Source organism: Bactrocera dorsalis, chromosome 1 (genome assembly GCF_023373825.1).
Source record: "Bactrocera dorsalis isolate Fly_Bdor chromosome 1, ASM2337382v1, whole genome shotgun sequence".
Classification (NCBI taxonomy): domain Eukaryota; kingdom Metazoa; phylum Arthropoda; class Insecta; order Diptera; family Tephritidae; genus Bactrocera; species Bactrocera dorsalis.
The window spans coordinates 77,517,760-77,541,180 of record NC_064303.1 but is presented as its reverse complement, the minus strand read 5'-3'; the positions used below and the strand labels follow the sequence as shown (position 1 = coordinate 77,541,180).

At 34.2% G+C, this 23,421-nt stretch overlaps 1 protein-coding gene across 11 annotated transcripts in view; it reads right to left on the bottom strand.

The window, feature by feature from the left end:
- LOC105225977 (polyamine-modulated factor 1-binding protein 1) overlaps positions 1-23,421 on the bottom strand; it is a 306,375-nt gene that overhangs the window by 34,079 nt on the left and 248,875 nt on the right. For 6 of the 11 annotated variants that reach the window (XM_049449882.1, XM_049449891.1, XM_049449911.1 and 3 more), the window contains 2 exons: positions 21,357-21,625; positions 21,159-21,284 (listed from right to left, as the gene is read on the bottom strand). The exons of 1 other annotated variant lie outside the window; for it this stretch is intronic. In XM_049449882.1, coding sequence (XP_049305839.1) covers positions 21,159-21,284; positions 21,357-21,625 — 395 coding nt within the window. Of the gene's footprint in view, positions 1-4,849; positions 14,662-21,158; positions 21,285-21,356; positions 21,661-23,421 lie in introns of those variants that run through there. 4 more of the 11 variants (XR_007421876.1, XR_007421875.1, XM_049449921.1 and 1 more) reach the window with 4 other exon arrangements.

Here is a 23,421-nt window from a genome sequence, read left to right as displayed (position 1 = left end):
GTCAACATATATTTTTATTTTTATTGATAATTATGTTTTTTGACTATGTTATAGGAAATTTAATATTTGTTATCGACATATTTATTTTCGTTCAAGTGTAAAAGCATCTCTGAATAATGAAATGTAATAGATTTTGTGACTGTCACTTACAGAATAGCAATATCATCTCAAGTCTCAAAAATTGTCTCTAACTTAAAATCTCAAATTTAGAGACTTGAGACTGTCTCAAGTTACAGAATCGCACGGCTTGTCTGCCATTTTGAATATACTGAATAAAGATCATCATAGATATTAATCGATTGTCGTTTTTTTATATTTTGTAAGCAACTCAAACACGAAAAGATGAATAATAAATCAATTTTACATAAAATTCGTAAATATTATGAAACAAAGTCAACATATATTTTTATTATACTCTCGCAACAAAGTTGCTAAGGAGAGTATTATAGTTTTTTTTATTGATAATTATGTTTTTTGACGATGTTATAGAAAATTTAATATTTGTTATCGACATATTTATTTTCATTCAAGTGTAAAAACATCTCTGAATAATGAAATGTAACAGATTTTGTGAATGTCACTTACAGAATAGCAAAATCGTCTCAAGTCTCAAAAATTGTTCTAAATCTCAAATTTAGAGACTTGAGACTGTATCACAGTACAGAATCGCACGGTAAATTATATTTGATTGCATTAAAATTCGCACCAGTGGGTAGTGATGGGAACTATCGAATACAAACTATCAAGTTATTCGATAGTTCGCCAGTTTTCATTCATTCGATAGTTTTCAAAAAATCATTAATTACTAAATTTTCGTTCTTTACAAATTTTTTGTTCGTTTCTAGTTTTTTCATCATTACTATTTTTTTGAATTTGAACGATTTTTCAAAAGAAGTATTTTATTCGTTTTCAAAGGCTTCTTACCACATATTTATATTATATTTAGCGAATTTTACAAATAATGCTTTATTTGTGTGTGTTTCAAAATTATGCGTATGATAAATTATGTATCATAATAAGCGTTGTTGTTAGTAAACGCTTGACACTTTTGTTTGCTTCGTTCGTTTACAGCGATCAGTTTTACATCCATTGTAAAAATGAGTGACGTTAGTGCCAAATGTGTTTACTGTGGCGAAGAAACGTATGCAAAAAAAAGTTTATTCCACAAACTCTAAATTTTTTTTTATTAATATTTAGATCTATTTTCATATTAATAAGTTATTCAATTTTCTATACATTACATCCTGTAACAAAAACAAGAACCAAACAGAATTCTTCCACTTTTAAATCGTCAGATTAACGATATGCCTCTATATAATTGTCAGATTATCTTTTGGGAAGACTCTGACATCAAGTTCATCCCCCTGCATAAAAATCTGACGCGCTGGTTAATTTATTTACTCTTTATGAATAAAATAAATATATAATTTTAAGTCAGCCAATGAGATTGGTTCTGACTGATCCTTTATTTGTATAATATTTCAACGTATACACATGTACTACAATATTGAATATATTACACTTATCTGTACAAGTGTTACAAGTGGTAACTTGTTACTCGGCAGTCGATAATGGTAAAGTGACCTCGAGGCTATTGTTCCAGTTGCTTATATAGGCTATGCTTATCGCTGCTCATACTATTGAGATGCTAGTTGTTTACTAGTAAATAACTATTTGGGTTGTTATTGTTTGTTGTACTGATAGTGCGCTTCTATTGTTCTAAGATAAAGTTGTTTTGATGATTTTTCTTTAATGTTTACTGAAAGATAAGGTTGTGGTTAAAGGTTAAAGTATTAACTCTCCCCTCTCTTGTGAAAAATAGATCTCCTGATCTATACTTGAGTCTTGAGTATTACTAGTGAGACCATACAGATAATTCCTAAGTTTCTTCAGTGCCCAAACGATTGCTAACATTTCTTTTTCGTTTGTTGAGTAATTCTGTTCAGTTCGCGTTAATGTACGTGAAATGAATGCTATAGGTTTCTTGCCTTGTGACAATACAGCTTCAATCGCATGATTGCTTGCGTCTGTAGTCAAACCAAATCCTTTTCCAAAATCTGGTTGGAATAATTCTATTTGTTCTTTTAGTTTATTTTTTAGTGTTTCAACTGCTTTAAGTGCTTCGTCATCTAATTTTACATGTACTGAGCTACTTTTATTCTTTGAAATATTGCCATTCTCTCCTCGTAGGTAGAGTGTTAATGGTTTCGTTATGGATGCAAATCCTTTTATAAATTTTCTATAATATGAGGTCATTCCCAAGAAAGATCTTAAGTCTTTCAAATTTGTAGGGGTTTTGTACCTATCTATAGCTTCTCTTTTTCCTGGATCTACTGTAAGTCTACCGTTTTTAATTATATGTCCTAAAAATTCTGTCTGTCTTTGAAAAAATTTTGACTTTTCATCCGAGATTTTCATATTGGCTGCGTGTAAAGTGTGTATTATATTGGTGATATCTTTCATATGTTGTTCAGGGTTAGCTGAATATATTAGGACATCATCTATATACACGTATGCGCATACTCCTATGAATGGTCTGAGGATGTCGTCAACGCATCTTTGAAAGATCGACGGTGCGTTTTTCAATCCAAATGGTAGTCGTAGAAATTCATATTTGGCGTTATTTATTGAAAATGCTGTTTTTTCCCTGTCTTCTTTTTTTATTTTAATTTGATGAAATCCTGATTCTAAATCTAACGTCGTGAAGTATTGTGCTTCTCCTAGGTTTTGGAGCATCATGGTGATGTCCGGAATGGGATATTTATCAGCGATTGTTTGCGCATTTAACTTCTGGAAGTCAATAACCATGCGACTTTTTGGGTTGCCTTGCTCGTCATTCCCTTGTTTAGAAACTGTCCATATGGGTGAATTGTACGGGCTTTTGCTTGGCTGTATTATTTCATTATCTAATAATTTTTTTATTTCAGTTTCTACAAATGCTCTATCCGCTTGGGGGTATGGATACTGTCTGACCCAAATAGGATTATTGGTTTCTGTTCTGATTTCTGCCTCTACTGTAGTTACGTAGGGTAATGTTTTAATCTGGTCATTTCTTTTCATTAATTCAGTTATTTCTTTTTTATACATTTCTTCTCCTATCATATAATTTATTCTTATTAATTTATTCTTTTTCACAATTAATACATTTCTTTCGTTATCTATCATTGCTTTCATTTGCTTTAAACCTTTAATTCCTATCAAGAAATCGAAATCTTGTAAGGTATCGAGTTCTAAAAATTCCATACTAAATCCTATTATATTCACTTTCTTTTTATATTTAATTAATGATTTACCGTGTAAAGTAGCGGCTTGTTTTTTACTTTCTACTTCTATCCTTTTTGCGTGAGGGAATTTTGGATTAACATAATTTTCTTCTGCACCACTATCAATTAAAATATACACTGAGTTAACTTCTTCTGTGGTCCTTACCAGCGTTGGTAACCCATGCCTTAGTATAAAAAATATTCTTCTTGTTCGTATTCTGTATTTGATTGTTGATCGTGTGTAATTTGATTGATCCGTTGATTCTTCGGTTGTGTATTAGCATGACTTGTATTATCTCGTTCTCGTTTCTATCCCAATGCACCTGCTACTTTCTTAAATGGATTTTGATAATTCTGTCGAGGCTGCGGATTTCGTGGTGGTTGTTGCTGATTCTTGTTGTAACCTTGTCTCGTTGGTCTACGGAATATGGTAGATGAATCGATATCCATTGGTTCAACTCTGATGATGATTGCTGAAATTATGATTCTGATGATGGTTGTATCGTGGAATGTACTCGAGGTTCTGATGGCGTGAATCATGTTGCATTGTACGGGCGATACTGTAGGCATCTGCTAATGTTGTGCAGGTTCGTGCATAGATGGCATTCTTGATAGCTACACTTCTCAGTCTAGTGACGAATGTTCTGATTGCTTTAGCTTGGATTTCTTGTGTCAATACTTGGATTATTCGTTCTTCCTTGTGTGTCATCTCAATCTTGGATAGCACTACATTCAATGCTTGGTTCAGATTGTCATAATATACATGCAGTGGTAGTTCTTTTTGTTGTATTTTCATCATATCTTCCTCCAGAACGTATATTGGTCGTTTGTCGGCATAGGAATCGTCTAGCCTATCGATGATGTCTTGGAAGTTTCTCTTTACGTTGTGGTTGATCAGGATCTATGCTGCTTTGCCAGTAATTTTTCCTCTGATCATTATTAATGCTTGGGCATATATATTATGTCCTTCGAATTGTCGTATGTCTTCCATTAATGTGGTTGCTACTTTCCTCCAATTCCTGTATTCGTTGTAATCACCATTAAATTGTGTTAGTGTTTTAAACATATTCAGATCCACTTCTTCTGGTCTGGTGTAAGAACATATTTGTTCTGTTCGTTGTGGAATGGTTGCACTTCTTCCTAATTGTAGTTCGGATAACTGTCGTTGCAGATCGGCGACTACGTGGGTTAATGCTATTAAATTTGCTTGTTCTGTCATCTTGCTGGTTTATTTGTTGATTTATTTTACTAAAAATCGGTCTCCAGTTGTATTCTTGGAGCGCTGCTTGATATGGTATTCTTTCTATGAAAGCGTGTTGTTTGCTAAGGATGGTATATTGATCCTTTACTTTCAATTTGTTGTCGTATTAGGATTTTTATGTGAATCCCTTTTGATTGACGTTGTGTGGGATGATGCACTGGTAAACTTCTTGGATGGTTTAAATGAATCCTTTTTTTGTTTCCAGGGACTAGGTTCTTCCCTTTCAGGCAGACTGACTAAGGATATTATTGATGATCCTTTTTTGTTGCTGCCCCACGTTGGGCGCCAGTTAATTTATTTACTCGTTATGAATAAAATAAATATATAATTTTAAGTCAGCCAATGAGATTGGTTCTGACTGATCCTTTATTTGTATAATATTTCAACGTATACACATGTACTACAATATTGAATATATTACACTTATCTGTACAAGTGTTACAAGTGGTAACTTGTTACTCGGCAGTCGATAATGGTAAAGTGACCTCGAGGCTATTGTTCCAGTTGCTTATATAGGCTATGCTTATCGCTGCTCATACTATTGAGATGCTAGTTGTTTACTAGTAAATAACTATTTGGGTTGTTATTGTTTGTTGTACTGATAGTGCGCTTCTATTGTTCTAAGATAAAGTTGTTTTGATGATTTTTCTTTAATGTTTACTGGAAGAGAAGGTTGTGGTTAAAGGTTAAAGTATTAACTCGCTCGAGTATCTCAAGGTCACCTTTTTTTACAAGTTTTAAAATCAATAAATGACTTTTGTCCACGTCGAAATTGTCAGATTTAAATGGTACACTTTTTAGAGGTTCATTAACATTCGCTTGAAAATCGAGTAACTTTTTTTTTTTTTAACCTTCCATTACGGCCTTCAACCCTGACTTGATTGTCAGATTAATATATATCGACTATCAGAAATACAATGCGCGTATATACCATAAATGACTGACGCGCTTGAGTATTTTCATGTGACTGTTTTTTTTTTACTTTTTGAAACCAATTACCCGCTCTTCTCCCCACTAAAACTTCACCTGGACTTTCTTTTTTTTTAAACGTTATCTTGACAATCTAGTAAGTCTCCATGACGCTCCAGTAACTGCAAATTTAGCACTCCGGGCTCCCCTACTAATATATATATTGCTATAAAATTTATAATTGTAGTATTTTCTATTGGAATCACTGGTTGTTTAGTGTCAGCAAAGCCGATATATTATAATACATAAATACGTAAAAACATATACGAGTACAGTTCATTAAACATACATATATCTATACATACATACATACATATGTACATAAACAGACATATGCATTTACATGCATTGTGCATACAATAATAATAACAAGTAAGGAAGGCCTTCTGGTTATACATCAAATTTGAATGATCACTTACGACGAAGGCATCTATCACTATTAAAAAGAAGGGCTTGCACTGCCCTCTCTTACAAGCACGCGATCTGAGCTTTCAGAAACTGAAAAGAGAAGTGTCGATGAATCTCTTATATCTTAAAATCTGCTACCACTTTCTATTGTCGAATGAAGAATTCCGTGAATATACAAAAAAGCTTCAGCCCTTGTATTCCATCTCAAACAGGAAACTTCTTTCCAACACGATGTTGCCTGCGAAATATAATGAAGCATGAAAAAAGCTTCATGCCATTTTGCAAAATATTTCACACATTTCTATAACAACAGATATGTGGACTGTTAGAACCAGAATGTCGAATGAAGAATTCCGTGAATATACAAAAAAGCTTCAGTCCTTGTATTCCATCTCAAACAGGAAACTTCTTTCCAACTTTCTTTGCCTGCGAAATATAATGAAGCATGAAAAAAGCTTCATGCCATTTTGCAAAATATTTCACACATTTCTATAACAACAGATATGTGGACTGTTAGAACCAGAACCAGAACTGTTTTTTTTGTCTGTTACTAGTCATTTTATTTGGGAAAATACTATAAAATGAACTCCGCTGTTCTGTCAACTAAAGAAGTGTTCGGCTCCCATACTGTGCAAAATATATCCCTAGAATTAAAAAACAGTTTTGACGAGTGGTTAATTTAATTTTAACAAAATAGTTACGATAGAAAGCGATAATGGTGCAAATATCAAAAAAGGGATAAGTAATATCTTACAAAAACCTACTATGTGTGGCTCACACCCTATATTTTGCGTTGTTGATGTCATAAAGGATGCTCCTCAGATTTCAGAGCTTATAACGAAATGCAGAGCGTTAGTAACATGTTTCAATCATAGCTTTGAAGCAACAGAAAAACTTAAAAGCAAGCAAAAGCGAATTTAAGATGAAGCAAAATGTTGCTACTAGATGGAATTCTGGCCATCTCATGATGGAAGGTATATGCTTGATAAAGGACCGCTGTCCATCAGAATGGGAACGATTATGAGATTCTTACTTTTCGTCAGAGAACTCCAATATATAATACAATTAAATCTCATGAAATGAAAACTACGGACCGGTAATGCATAAAAAGTAGTTTTATGGAAGTTATTTCGCGACGACTTAGACAATTAGAGTCTGACAAGATGCATGCCAAATCGAAAAGATTCTAAAGTATCAGTAATAGAATTGCGTGGATAAAATTGAATTATCTCTTTGAACTCTACTGTACCAAAAAGTGGTGGAAGCAAAAGCTATTTGCCACAACGCCACCAGTGTTAATGAACATAAAAATATTTATGTATACCCGCTACTTCAGTTCCGTTTGAAAGTGTTTTCTCTAAAGCTGACAAATAATAAATGACAGAAGAAACAAATTAAAAGGTCAAAAGCTTGATCAAATAATATTTTTAAATAGCAATTTTGACATTCAATTAATATTTTTTTTGCATACTTCTTATATTTACATTTATTTTATTTTATATTGAATTTCTTTATTGTGTTATGCTATTTTTAGTTTTACTTAAATATTGAATTAAATTTAAAAAAAACCTGAAACCCTTGTATTGATTTAATTAAAAACGAATAAAATGCACCGCTTGACCCCGAAAACTATATTGCACTTAATTTCATAATTTGACAAATGGAATATTACCTGAAATCAGCCTTTGCTCGGCTGGGCCTGGATCCAGATTGTTCCAATAAGATTTAGATGTTGGAATATTTTTCATTAAATTTAAATGGGGCTTACAACGATTGCAATCAACCTTCCATTTTTTTTTGCTTTAATTCATTAGGCAAATATGAGTTCATACATATATCGTATCAGAAAACGAGTTAATTGTCTGCCTAATGCCCATTACACTAGCTTTACGTAAACTTCAGAGCTCTGAGTTTTGTTGCCGCATTTGCTGCAAACGAGCCTCTCTGGCTTTCTCTGATTTTGAGGCTCGGGTATCTGCTGTATGCTGGCAAACAAGCTGCAAACTAGTCTCTCTGGCTTCCTTTGATTCTGATGGTCAGCTTTCTGAGGCTCGGGGCTCTGCTAAATGCTGACGCACTTGCTGCAAACGAGTTCTCATGCAGAGCCTTCTTTTCTCATTTATTTCCTCTAATTCGCTTAAGTGTTCTGATGACTTTTCCATTCTTTCACTGAATTTTGTTGCTTTTTTGTATAAACAACTCGTTGAATAAATTTAATTTATTAATTTATAATGAACAATTGACCAATGATTTTTGGAAATGTGTGTACATATGTTTTGCTTATAATTTTATATTAACACAACCGTATACTTCGACTGTTTTGATTCATTTCATTTGATTGTATCCTGATATTTATGGTGTCTCAGTGAAACCAAAAAAGTAATGGTAAAAATGGTTTTATCCATTTCTATTATTCTTGACTAGCACTTCCAGTGGTCAACCCGGAAAGAGGGTATACGGGACGCATGCGTAGACAGCGTATTGTCTCCTTTGCCGCCATGCTTGCAGGTAGAGAGATGGAAAAATTAGGACAGACTATTTTTTCTGTGTATTTAATCTTTTTCGAATTCTTATTTTATATTGATAGAATCAAGCTTTTTCTTTTATGAGATTTACCAATATTATGAAATATGAACACAGTTAAGACGTTCTCTCCGCTGTTAGATCCGGTGACAATTGCTAAAGAGTGCACATCGACATGACATCCTAAATTTAGAACAAAAAACGAGTTTTCATTGAAGTTATTTTTCGTAGGTGTTTAATGTCGGCATTTTGATGGTAAACATCTGAATTTTTACTACAAAACTTCTATTTTAAGCATGGCTTTGCAATTGCAACAACAAATTCGACTACCTGAAAGTAATTGTTTGAATTTTTTTCTTTTGGTGTGGTATTATTCTAAATTTATGCTACCACAGGTTTGCGTCTTTAGGTACATCTTTGCATTTAAAATTTTCTGATGTACATAGAGTGTATGTATATACAGTGTACTCGCGAGAACGTCAACTAATTAAAACCGCGGGTGTTGACGTTTAACAAATTGTTGACGTTTGCGAATGTTTTTATTAATTATAAACTAAAACTAAACATAAACAAATTCAAAAAGGAATCAAAAAAGGCATTCAACCTGACTAGAAATATAGAACTAAAAGAATACATTTTATATGAGATTACAATTTTAATTGTACATGCACACATATGCATTTCAAAAAAATCGGTTATTTTTTTTCTGTTTTTTTCGAACACTTGGAAGAGAGCCTTCTTTCATAAACGCCTTAATACATTTAGTCATTTTGCTCAACATTCTTGCATTGAGCCTAATCTAACGTCCTGTTTTATATTTTGACGGCTTCGTTTATTTTTATTGTCTGCACATTTGTATCTGAATGGTTCTCCTCATTATCGAGCACTTGTAACTTCTCAATTTCACACGAATTAGAAACATTATCCAGCAAAATATCATCATTCCACTCCTGAATGTATGATACTGTATAGTCATCTTAAAGAAAACAATTAAAAATTACCTGTCGTGTTGTTGAAACAATTTTAAAAATCGACAAACCTGAGGGTTCATTAAGCAGAACTCTAGCAAGCTCCATTTGCTGCTGAACGTCTGAGTTCATATTTTCTTTCAGTTTACTTAACGGAATATATTCCTCCGGATCTGTCTCATTTTGTCAGCATTTCACCATTGTATCTTTGCTTACTTTATTCTATACGGGTTCTAGAGTTGTAACAGCACCTTAATGTAACACTTTTCATTGCCTCTACTAGATCTAAATTTTTTGCGCTACTATGGCTAAGAGGTTGTTTCTGTAGTACAGCTTCGTTATTTTGACTGCGTTCTGATCCATTGGTTGAAAAAAACGTTGCAATTATGTTTCCATCTTCAGTTTTAAGCTCCATTTCACATGGATGAGACGAGGAGCAGCACATTAACAGGCAAGTTCTTCTTTTAAAAAAAATCTGTTACCAAAAATTATAAAATTTTTGCTACCGAAAATGTTATTTTCTCTGCAGCAAAAAAAATTAACCTGCGGTACAAATGATTTGTGAAACCAACCGCTAAAAATGGCTGATGTCATCCATGGGGACTTGAAACTTTTATACTCAGTAGGGCAGTTGAAATTTCCTCTCTCGACAAAAAAATCCAAACTCTATAAGTCACTCATAATTCCCGTCCTGCTATATGGTGCTGAGGCTTGGACGATGTCAACAACTGATGAGTCGACATTGCGAGTTTTCGAGAGAAAAGTTCTGCGAAAGATTTATGGTCCTTTGCGCGTTGGCCATGGCGAATATCGCATTCGATGGAACGATGAGCTGTATGAGATATATAACGACATTGGCATATGTAGTTCAGCGAATCAAAAGATAGCGGCCACGCTGGCTAGGTCATGTTGTCCGAATGGACGAAAACACTCCAGCTCTGAAAGTATTCGACGCTGTACCCGTCGGGGCAAGCAGAGGAAGAGGAAGACCTCCACTCCGTTGGAAGAACCAAGTGGAAAAGGACCTGGCTACGCTTGGAATATCCAATTGGCGCCACGTAGCGAAAAGAAGAAACGACTAGCGCGCTGTTGTTAACTCGGCTATAATCGCGTAAGCGGTGTCTACGGCAATTAGGAAGAAGAAGAATCCCCACCAAGCATTGACACAAAATAAAAAATGACGCGTTGATTTTCAGTTTTTACTCCCGGAGCAGTCTTTTCGGTACATGGTACGTAAGACTTTTCTGGCAAAATTTTCCAAAACAATTTAGATTCATCAGCATTGTATAGCTGATCATGGGATAGATCCATTTCTCAAATTTTTTGCTTCAGCTTGAATTTAAATGATTTGATAAGCGAAGGTTGCGAAGATAGCTTTTCCCCAGTTATTTTAATCAGACGAACTCCAAATATTTTTTTTAAATCCCTGCCACCACTTGCGTTGAATTCGTTGCATTCTTTTTCTTTCAGGTTTAGATGGATCTCTTTAGCTTTTTCTGTGAGCGCTAATGCATTTACCGGATAATTCCTTTCCCTCTGCTTAACAAACCACTGGTACAGACGTTTCTCCATTTTCGGCAACTCTGATGCTCTTAATGTCTTTCTTTTTCATGGACCGGAAAATGTGTTATTAACACAGTTCAAAATCTCCTTTTTTCATTTTTTTATCTTGCTAATTGTTGACTTTGTTACACCATATTGCTCTGCTAAATCTACCGCACTTGTACCCTTTTGTAATAAGTCCAAAATATTTGCCTTTTCTTGTAATTTTAGAATTTTCGGTTATTTTGACCTGATTTTGGTAATGTGATACTTACGAAAACAAAAAGGCAACTGAACATAAATAAAAAGGTAATATGTGCAGTTAAAACTACTTTTCTACTCTACTTGTGTGTACAAATTTGTGTATTTTAACTGCTGCTAAATTCAGAATTTTATTTTATTCAGAGTTGACGGTTTAGAGTAGGCAATGTAAAAAAGGGTTGACGCTTTGGGATGTTGCCGTAAACGAGCGTTGAAATTTTCCCGAGTGCTCTGAACTTCTCTAAGGATATGTATTTGAGTATACACATATGTATGCGTACAAATGTCACCAACAATAGTTGAAACTTTTATTTAAACGTTGCAATTTTAAGCGCATCTTTTTGGAGAGCTATTTCTCTCAAATATTCTAAGTTTCAGTACCACTGGAAAAAGTTACAAACAAACATGCAAGCAAACATACAAGTGAAGCTAATAAAAGCGTATTAAAAATGTGGGGCTTTAGACAAGATTCTGTGAAAGCAATGATTTTAAAATTACAATTAATAGTATTAAAATACAAATCAGTTAGTTTTGTATTAAGACCTTTAAGATTTGATAATAAATAAATGATAAAATGATATTTTAGCAATAACCACAGTGGGTTTATTACGTTTATGCTCGAATTCCCGCACAAAGACACCAGGTGGCTAGAATGAGCTGTCAAGAACCAATGGAAAATTGTTGGCGGATATGTCGATCTTAAAAACGAAATGTCGTATTTACATTTACATTTTCGGATATCAGTATCGTCCGTTTTTAATTTTGACGAGATATAATACTTAATGTAAATTGTAAGTTTCGTGAAAAATCTTGAAATGAAAACTTACATACTTTTTTCACGGTATTACAATTAAATTTGTAGAACTATATCGGTATTCTGCTTGAGACGATTGTCTCATGTCTCTAATTGTCACAATCTTCATTTAGTGACTCTGTTAGTCAGGAGTTTCATTTTGGTATTCTGGCAGATACAGTATACTACTTTACTGTATCTGCCAGAATACCAAAATGAGTCTCCTGACTAACAGAATCACTAAATTACTATTGTGACAATTAGAGACATGAGACCATCGTCTCAAGCAGAATACCGATATTAGAGATATTTATCGCTTATCATTTTCAGTGACCCCATTTTCTGTATTCTGATGACGAAATCTCTGCTTGAGGACAAGGGAATGAAAGATTAATGAGGAATGTTAGGAGGGGCCTTTTGTTTTAAGAAAGATTCAGTGGTCTCTCTTCTTTATCATTCAGGCATTTAAATGATTGAAACAATAATTCATAATGCCTACATTTTTCTGTAAAGGTTACAAGTTCACGGCTAATTTTCTTGAATTTATTCCGCGCCTGCCTTAAATAGGTCAATTCCTGTAGGTCTAAATTTTATGCAAGGACAACCCTTAATATCAAGAATAGAATCTAACATTCTACCCGTAAGTCCAGCACATTTAAGATGGGCAAGCTCGTCACATAGCCAGCAAGAGATAAAACGATTCGACTCGCCTTTCACAGTACAGTTCGGAAATTGCACTTAATTATGTAAAAAACAATATTAAATAAAAATAGGAAAAATGTAAATAATAAAAGTAAAAGGAGCAATGATAAAAATATATTTGTAATAAATAAATGCAATAAGGTTATAATTGGTTATCAGAGGTCACAACCAATGTAGCGAGTAGTTTGAGATGCACTGTAACTCACGAAATATAAGAACACGCAAACAGTTGGTAACAAAAATGAAAAAAAATGAATAAAGGAAAGAAATTTAAGAAAGGAATACACGTAAATTAGCACTAGCAATTCCACTACGGTAGTACCTCGAATCTTGCACGTAATGAAAACCGAGCTTGCTGTAAGTATTGAGGATGTTGCAAGTACCGAGTATCTTTTTTCATATAAAATAAACGAATGTGTATATTAAGTGGAATTAAAAAAATTTGAAATTTTTAATGTTTGGCTTGCTTGTTCAGTACTACGTTGCTTCTGAGCCTCTGAAGCGTCATAACATCGTTTAAGGAAGCGTTATCAATTTCAGAATTGGATATTTTCTGCAATAGTTCTACTTATTGAAGCAAACTTTAAATGGTGTGAATTTTTGATGTTTTTTCAGCTAGCTGTAAACGTAACCCTGAAAGAGGGATGTCCTCTTCCTAATCCCATTCTGTTGTTATGTCAAAACATTTTTGGAAAGATGACCGAATTGAAGACACATTAAACATATTGCGTCTTTCAAGCTGTTTTTTTGACAGCTTCGTCTATGATTTTCATCGTCGAATGATGTGACCTAAAAGGCTTGTTTTGCAGTTCATTTTCGTAAGCCTTATGGCATGCTGGTCAATGGGCTGTATAACAGCAGTACAATTCGGAGGAAGACACATTACCAATATTTGACCATCAGTACTCTTTAATTCTCCTTCTTTGGGGTGACAGCGAGCATTATCTATAAGGAAAATAGCCTTTTCGGAAAGATTTTCGCCGTGGAGAAACTCTTTTACCTGCAGTTTTAAGAAATTTTAAATTGATAAGATAAATATTTTAAAACAAAACATCTACACACCTCTGGAGTAAATGTTTTGAGAAACCATTCTTCAAATAAAGTCAAGGTCATCCAAGCAAGTGAGCATGGATTCAATGATTTCCCAATAACCATCAATTTTACTCAATGATTATCAGACGCATTCGTACAAACAAGAAAAGTTTTCTTTCTTTATGTCCCGGACCCGAAGTTTCTTTTGAGCGCACAAGAGTTCTATCAGACAGAAGCTTCCAAAAGCGGCCAGATTCAACGGCATTGCATATCTGCTCCTTGTTCGAACCTAAATCAGTATTTTTCTCTTTAAGTTTTGCAAAAATGGATGAACTGATTGAGTATTATTCGAAAGTTTTTCGCTACATATTTTTAGTGTTCGTATTCCATATCTGTTTTTAAAATTTGTGATCCACCCATTGTTAGCACGAAAGTCTCCTGGCTTTTTCTGTATTTTTGCATGGAAAAATTTGGTCTTTACCTTGAGCATATCAGTCGTGATAGGTAAGTTCTTTACTCGTTGTTTTGCAAACCATTTCATGAGTGTTTTTTCCTTTTTTGGAAGTTTTTATGGTTTAAACGTTTTCCTCTTTCCAGGACCAGATTCAGCATGCGACACGAACTTTTTTATGGTGGCTTCATTTTTCGTAATTTTTTTCCTTGCCATTATGAAACCGCACTACATAAAACGTCAGTTAAAACTGATTCAAATCTCCCGAAACGCACATGCGTAAGAGTTACAAGAATTCATTATCGAAAAAGCGGGACTTCTCAGAAATGTATTCGAACTAAGGAACCGTTACGAAAATCAACAAAGTCTTGTCGCAAGTATCGAGGTCAAATTTTTTGGATTTCGCAAGTGCTGAGTACATAATCTAAAATATTTCTTTGTTGCAAGAATCGAGGTGTTGCAAGTATCGAGATGTGCAAGAGGTACCACTGTATTAAAAAATTTAACAAGAAAAACAAATAAAAAATGACTGCGAAATAAATTAAAATTAGCCAACAAGCAATTAAAGTAAATTTCAATTGTTTCAATAGTACAATATATCAGTGATACTTATCGTATGAAAGTGGACGAAATTGCACAACCCGTGGTTATTGGTTCTTCGAATATAACACAATTTTAAATTCCGCTTGATTCTTTCATTTTGCAGTACAAAAATCAAGAAGCAATTAAAGCTTATAGTGTATGCCACCTTATGACCAAAAATTGTTCAAATCCAACAAATGCTGTTCAAGCCCCTAAGTATCGGATATTTCGACCCCATAATCTATAGTTGACTATATATTGAAAATATCGGTGAATGTGTGAGATATTTAACTGAAATTCAGGGATAATCCTTCCTTGGCAATGGAATGTCTGTATGTCAAGAATGGATTGAATCAGGCCAACACTTTCTTTAGTATATGATTCCTAAAATAGATAAATTTGAGCGAAAACTTGAAACTAGCCCCTTCATTTTTCGAAAAAGGTATCAATGATTTTGTTTAAATCCAGGCTTGATGCGGTTTAGTATTCAATTGCTATTAGCGATAAATGTCGGAGTGGAGTTTGGCTCATATCATTTCTCAAATGGTTTTTTATTACTTTTGATTTGCAAAATGACCCTTTAGCAGCTGCACAAGTGACAGGAATTATAAAGAATAATTACATTGCTGTAAATAGTTGTTAGATCGCATTTTAGCGCTCCATATTTTCTCATTATTTCACAATTGGTGAACAGTCCATGCTTGAATTAGTTGAGATAAAACTAGGTGGTTAATATAAAGAAGGTTAAGATTAATAAATTTAAGTGAATATATTATATCTGAATATTTCTTTAGAATTCGTCATACTTTTGTAATAAAGGTGCTTCATTAACATATAAAAAAAAATTTCGTTATCACTTAATAGTTTGTTCGCAAAGTTTCCCAAGTCATAAGAAGCTTTGTCGTACACATTTTGGTAAAACGTAAAAGTCTGTGGTTCCTCCAAATTATCCGCTCTTATGTGCGTCATGCGAACATCATCCACGTTCACATGATCATGACAATTGTCGAATCTTCTTCAGTGTGCTTCTTAACAAACAACACTACAGTTACCACATTATTTGAGTCAACATCAATAGAATTATTTTTGCCAGATGTATTTGCAAACAGCACTTGTCAATTTTGGGCAATTTTTGTTTACTATCTTCTCTTTCTTGGCGTTTCTTACATTTGAATGTACCGCTGGGCTTCTTCTTTTTATTAATAATTTTAGTTTTATAATATATTTAAACAATACAATATTAGATTGTATTCCAGTAGGTCGATACTCACTGTTCACTTACGACGTTAAAAGTAAAATATAAGGAAAGAGTAAAACAATGATACGCTACAAGTGTCCTTGGGAAAATCCCCGGAAAAAAATTATCACGGTTAGTGTTACCACATTTAACGGTGGAGACCATGAATCCATGATCCTGTCCGTGGATCTGAATTGCACTTTTTCACGATATTTCGCGTGATATTATGAGCTGTAGCCGAAATCTATAGATTTGACACTACTTATTGGCTAAATAGACATCAAAATGAGTGGTAAAATCAAATAAAATTGAACCACTATATTCACCACTACAAAAAGGTTTATTGACATTAGCTTACTTACTACTGATACAGCATTCATTTTTTAACCGTTCTCGAAAAAAGAATCTTATCTCGAATTCACAAAAAAGTGGGGTTATAACTTGTCATCCGAAAATATTTATTTTGAAAATGGGAGAAATTTCCTAAAGTTCAGTTCGATCGAGATTTCTAGTAAGGATTCGAGGGCCCCTAAGCTTGAGGACCCCGGGGCACTACCCCGCCTAGTCCCTAGGTAGCTACACCACTGGATACTACCTCAATTCCCACGTATTACATACATATAATGATTTTCGTGTTTCTAACAAACCTTATGTGTCTGTCAATGTATGAGTTATAATTGGGTAGTCAAAAAAGTCTTTTCGTATTTTGTCCATAGACGTCGTTCCTGTCGTATATCTCCGGTGCTACCAATCACATTGTCTCCTACCATATACGAGTAGTGTTGGAAAGTTGAGATTTTAAGCTTCAAGTAATTTAAATTAGTTACAGCTGTTCAAAAATGTGTGAAAGTAATGAAAACAAGTAAGAAAAGGCTAAGTTCGGGTGCAACCGAACATTTTATATTCTTGCAACTTGCAGGAATCAAAGCCAGCGAAATACCTTACGATGTAAGACTTCAACCAGACGATCGGAATCTAAGCAATTTTATATATACATACACCGTATATAACTTATACAGTGACCTACATATATATTCGACATAAGGTTTGTGAGAAAAACTAAAATCATTTTACATAGTCATTATACAAAATCAGCCGGATGTTTGAACACATGTTTACAATTGTATTCATTTTAGACACAATGATATACTGTTATGAGTAAAATACGTTCTGAAATTTTTATTGAGATCACTCAAACATTTCCAGCATAAAGTCACCAAGAAGTACGAAAATATTTATATTAGGTATATGGGGGCTCAGGGAAGTATTGACCCGATGTCAACCATTTTGGATACACAGAATTACTTCTGCAGGAAAAGGATTCTGTCTGAATTTCTATTGCATAACTCATACAATGGCCGATATTTTCGATCAAAAGTCAACTATAGGTACACATATTCGGTGCCTAGGGTCTTGAACAGTTTTCATTGGATTTGAAAAATTTGTGTGTAATAAGATGGCATACACTAAAGGTATTATTCGCGCAAATTTTATTCCCATTATATTAATTGCTTCTTGATTTTTGTATTGGTAAGTAAGAGAATTAAGTGGAATTTAAAATTGTGCTATATAGGAAGTAGGCGTGGTTATTGTCCGATTTCACCAATTTTCACAAAATGACACAGGAATATGAAAATAATGCCACGTTCCAAATTTTCTAAACCGGTCAGTCGGGCCCGAGATATGGGATTTCGCCAAAAAATGAGCAGTGCCACGCCCATAGTCCAATTTTTCCCCGGGTCCCTATAAAATCTTATCATACTATCCGCACTTCAAGTTTTTTCGCATTAAATGGTTTTGAATAGTACCGTTATTTGGGGAATGAGCGGAGTTTTCATTAGTTTTCACACTATCGGTAGTAGTACTTGTAATATTCGTGTTGGGCAAATTTGGTTATTGTAGCTTAAGTGGCTTAGAAGATATGTACATTAAACATATTAGAAGGCGTGGCCACGCCCACTTTTAAAATTTTTTTTCCACAGGTGCACCTTGCCACTGGTATCTCCTGTGCCAAACTCTAGTTGTATATCTTAATTTAGTCCTTCCTCAGTTATGTTACTTTATATGTTTCCGGTTAATGGCGATTTGTGGGGGTGGCAGTGGTCCGATTACGCCCATCTACGAACTCGAATTTTGTTTTGTACTAAGGAAGGTGTATATCAAGGAAGCATACTGGAATCTGTCATACAATATTTCACAAAACTTTATATTAAATAAGTAAGGAAAGGCTAAGTTCGGGTGTAACCGAACTATTCATACTCCTCCAACTTCCTACAATCAAAACCCGGGATTCAGCTGCATAAGGTTAGTAGAATAACAAAAAACAATTTGTGTAGTATATAGAAGTTCGTGGACCAATTTCGCATATTAAAGTATAGTATACCCAATATTATACGATCAGTTAAATTTGCTAAAAAATTTTGTCTTATGGTACAAAGCAGTGGGAGATAGGGGTAGTATTGACCCGCTTTTATCTATTTTTAATATCACTACATACAATTATTAACACAAAAAGATGTTCTAGTTATATAAAAAGTAATGGGAACTTTTGTGAGATCTAGGGCAAGTTTGCACCAACTTTTTTATCATTTAACAACATAATGGAATATTTATAATAATTTTGCCATTTTCCCATCGTTCAGTAAAATTTGGGACCGCCCATGCATAAAATTTAAGATGGAGTCTTTTAAATCCCTTTTGTACCATCTCGGGTGTAACATTTTATGTATTTGACCCTCATATACATACTCATATAATTATCACATTTTAAGTAGTTTTTAGCAAAACTGTTATATGGGGAGTGGGCGGAGTAATAATCCGATTTCATCCATTTCAACAGGGCAAAAAAACATGTCCTCCGAGAATTTGGTAATTAATTCAAGTGCTAGCTGAGGTATGCACATTGAACCTAAAGAGCTGGTCAACGCCCACTTTTCAAAGGTTTTCAAACCACAGATGTCTCTAATCACTGTAATACTCTGCATCAAATTACAGTTCCATATTTTAATTTTGAGCTTAGTTTTGGCACTTTAACAATGATCCGATCCTACCCATCTGCAATATTGACCCTTTTTTGGGGCCAAGGAAGGTATGTATCAAACTTCATTGAGATATCTTAATTTTTACTCAAGTTACAGCTTGCACGGACAGGCAGGTGATACGTACAAGCATTAGATGAATAACACTATCGCTATATTTTAAAATTTTTGTATAAAAAAGGGAAGAATGCCTCGCAAGCCACCAATGAAATTTATGAAGTTTGTGGCGACGACTCTGTATCAGTTCGTGTAGCACAACAATGGTTCGCCCGCTTACGTTCTGGAAATTTCGATTTACACTGATGGAATAATGTCCCTAGCGAAAAAATGGTAAAGAGTAGTCGACCAAAATGGTACATATTTGTTTATTTATTTGATATTATAAATATGAAAAGAAAATGTTGAAGTTTGATTAGAAATACGAAAAGACTTTTTCTTAATACATGTATTTTTTTCAATTTTAATACAGGTATACAGAAAATGGCTTGAATTTGTATCCTCTGGTTGACGTTTTACACCTCAAAGTATTTCCCTGACTTTGATTTTTGCAACTTGCATGAGTATAAAATATTCGGTTTCACCCGAACTTAGGCTTTCTTTTCTCGTTTATTATACAAGGTGTATTCCAAACTAAACAGGACTTTTTGAATCTAGCGCCCCCTGGTGGCGCCATCTATATGTCAACTGGTGCGTTAGTATCTGCCATCTTTATCGATTGTCCAGTGAGAATTTCATGACATTTCATTGATTGGAAGTGAAGTTATTGCGTTTTAAGTGTCAGTATGTTTGTGTTATCGGTGCGAAATAGAGCTTCGAAAAAAGAACCAACATTTAATTTTGTTTTAAAATTGGTAAAACTTTTACCGAAACGTCTCAATTGATGAAACAAGTTTATGGCGATGATTTCCAATCCCGTAGCAGAGTGCACGAGTGGTTTCAACGTTTTCAAAGTGGTGTTGAGAACATAAACGACGATCAATATGTGGGCCAATCAAAATCCGTCATCACCGCAAATTCTATCGAAACTGTTCGTGAATTCATCAAAAATCAGCCAAACTCATTATTGAAATTCATGGAAACGGAATCGAACATCTCCAAAACATCGATTTATCGCTTTTTGACCGAACATTTGGGCTTACGAAAGGTGTGTGCACGGTTTGTTCAGCTCAAATTATCTGACGACCACCGTGCGAGGTCTTACTTTTCGGAAAAATGCATTTGCCCATGAAAGGAAAGCGTTATGCAGACGTAGAGGCATCGGCATACTGGCGGCCATACCGGCCAAAGAACTAAAACACTCGTTCGACATGCTTTTGGACCGTGCAAAAAGCTGTATTGAAGCAGAGAGAGACTATTTTGAATAAAATAAATTGATTTTGCCGAAAAAACCATTTGTTCTGTGTTTTTGTTTATAGTCTTGTTTACTTTAGAAAGAACCTTGTAGCACATTAATTTAATTTTGCGGAGATTTATTACATATTGTCTGATATAAACTGGAAATTTAAAATTTTTTTTATTATATATTTTTTATATTATTTGGTTCCGATAACTTTATTGATGTTTTATTTATGTATGCGTATACCGCAAATTGAAAGAATCACGTGAAATAGAAAATTTGGATATATGGGAAGTAAGCGAGGTTATTGGCCGATTTCGCTAATTTTTATAACGAAACGTTGAAATCAGTCGAATAATTTCTAAGTTATATTAATACAACTGAAGGTGGCGTAACACACTTATTCTTCAACTTTGGTACAGGCTCCTATTTCCATCCATCCCCACTTGGATATAAAATTTAATCTCTCTGAGCGTTTATTTATTGAGAAAAATATACTTATTAAGAATTCATAGCGATCAAATTATTTTATAATTAACTTTTTGAAGTTATAAAGATATTAGAGGAATTTAGGAATATCTAATAATTGTAAGTGCTGACTGAGGTTTAATATTAATATGTTGGATGCAAGAAATATATAATAAAGGTTACTAAAGCTTAGTATGAAAAAGTTGAGCTACCAAGGGACAGTAAATAATTAGTGATATTACCTAGCCAAGTTCGTTTGGTATTATTCGTGCGTTATTCAAACATATTCTAGGTGTAATGTTTGGTATTTAATCTGCCACTTACTTAATGTGTCCCTCATACTGTTTAAAACTTGCTCGAGTCGCATCATCTGCTTTAAGTTGTGCTTCCTTCCATTTTCGAAATGAGTCAATAACCTTCTCATTTTGTTTGCGTAGATCACATTGTTTTCTTAAAATTTTAAAGTATAAAATTTTGTTTTGAAACTACAATGATTAAAAATACTAATAGATTCTAATATACCTGTACTCATTCTCGAGTTGCTTGTAGTCATCGCAAAGTACGTTGAATTGTCGCTTTAGCTCATTGTTCGCCTCTTGAAGTCGCTTTGTACAGTCTTTTTGTGTTGATTCACTGCGTTGCATGATATGTTGCTGCTCCTTCATTACATCGTGAGCCGTATATAATTCATTTTCTGTCTTCAATAATTTATCCCCCAGACATCTTTGTTTATTTAATAATTTCGCCTCTTTTTCTTTCAAAGCAAGTACCTCATCTCTTAATAGATTACGCTAAAAGAAATGCATCAGTACCCCATAACCTCAATCTAATTACAATATGTTTACACTGGCGAACAAAACTTGTTCATACACTGCCGCTCAACTGAATAGGTTCACATAAATTCGCTTGCATTTTCATGATTTTTTCATCACATATTGATCGTACGCACGATTTTTTAAAAACGTTTTAACTTTATATATGTGTCAATCAGTGTGCGCTAGTAAAGAACCGTTTGCTAAGTACCGTTACTTTACATATTCTGTTTTGCTATTTATATCGCTAATTTCTGAGCAAATTTTTGGTTCAACTGAATAGGTTCAGTTGAAAGATTTTTAGTTTACGATTAAACTTGGCGGTGTGACGACACATTTTGGATACAAATTTTTTATTTAATATATTTTCTTTAAATTAAATGTAAAATGGGACGCGGAGAACAATTATCCGAGTATGAAAGAGGCCAAATCGAAGCCTATTGCGAAAGTGGCCTTAGCCATCGCAAAATCGCTCAAAAAATTGGTCGAAGCCAAAATGTTGTGAGTAACTTTTTGAGAAACAAAGCAGAATATGGCAAAAACATGAAAGGCGGAGTCAAACACGCCACCTCTGCGGCAGTCAGGAGGCATATTGTGCGAGCTGCGTCCAATTCGCATCTCTCAGCACCCAAAATTAAAGAAATTTGCGGTGTTAAAGCCAGTGTGTCTACAGTTAAACGTGTGATTTCGTCGGCTGATCATCTAAAACGAATGAAAATTAAAAAAAAACCACCGTTAAATGATGCACGTAAAGCTTTACGACTGCTCTTTGCGCGCAAGCACATGAGCTGGACGAGCGAATGGCAGAAGGTGGTTTTTTCCGACGAAAAAAAATTTAATTTAGACGGCCCTGATGGATACAACTATTATTATCACGATCTTCGAAAGGAAGAGCATTTCCTGAGCCGTCGCCATAGCTGTGAGGGAGGCGTAATGGTGTGGGGGTCGGTATCAGTCTTTGGCACTTGCGACCTTCAATTTGTTACTTCCAAAATGAACGCGGAAACCTACAAATCTATCATACAGACTGCGTTTCCTCATTATTCCAATATTTTTCACATTATTAAATGGACTTACCAGCACGATAACGCTCCTATTCATACAGCTAGGGTGGTAAAAGAGTGGATTAAGGCTCAAAACGTGGACTTGCTCGAATGGCCCCCTTATTCACCTGACTTTAATATTATGGAAAATGTATGGGGTTGCTATCGCGTAAGGTATATGAAGGAGGCAGGCAATTTGATTATTCAGTTGAGCGGCAGTGTATGTATATTACATATATTAATTAGGGCAGTATTTATTTTCATAACTCAAAATTGCAGCTAAAGTTCATATTCACGTACAAAAATATATGTAAATGTTGGTGTACATATATCAAGGAAGCATACTGGAATCTGTGTTTAATACAATATTTGACAAAACTTTATATTAAACAAGTAAGGAAAGGCTAAGTTCGGGTGTAACCGAACTATTCATACTCCTCCAAATTGCTACAATCAAAACTCGGGAAATCATTCGGCTGCATAAGGATAGTAGAATAACAAAACTCAATATGTGTAGTATATAGAAGTTCGTGGACCAATTTCACATATTAAAGTATAGTATATCCAATATTATACGATCAGTTAAATTTGCTAAATAATTTTGTCTTATGGTACAAAGCAATGGGAGATAGGGGTAGTATTGACCCGCTTTTATCTATTTTTAATATCACTACGAATTCCTTTTGTACCATCTCGGGTGTAACATTTTATGTATTTGACCCTCATATACAT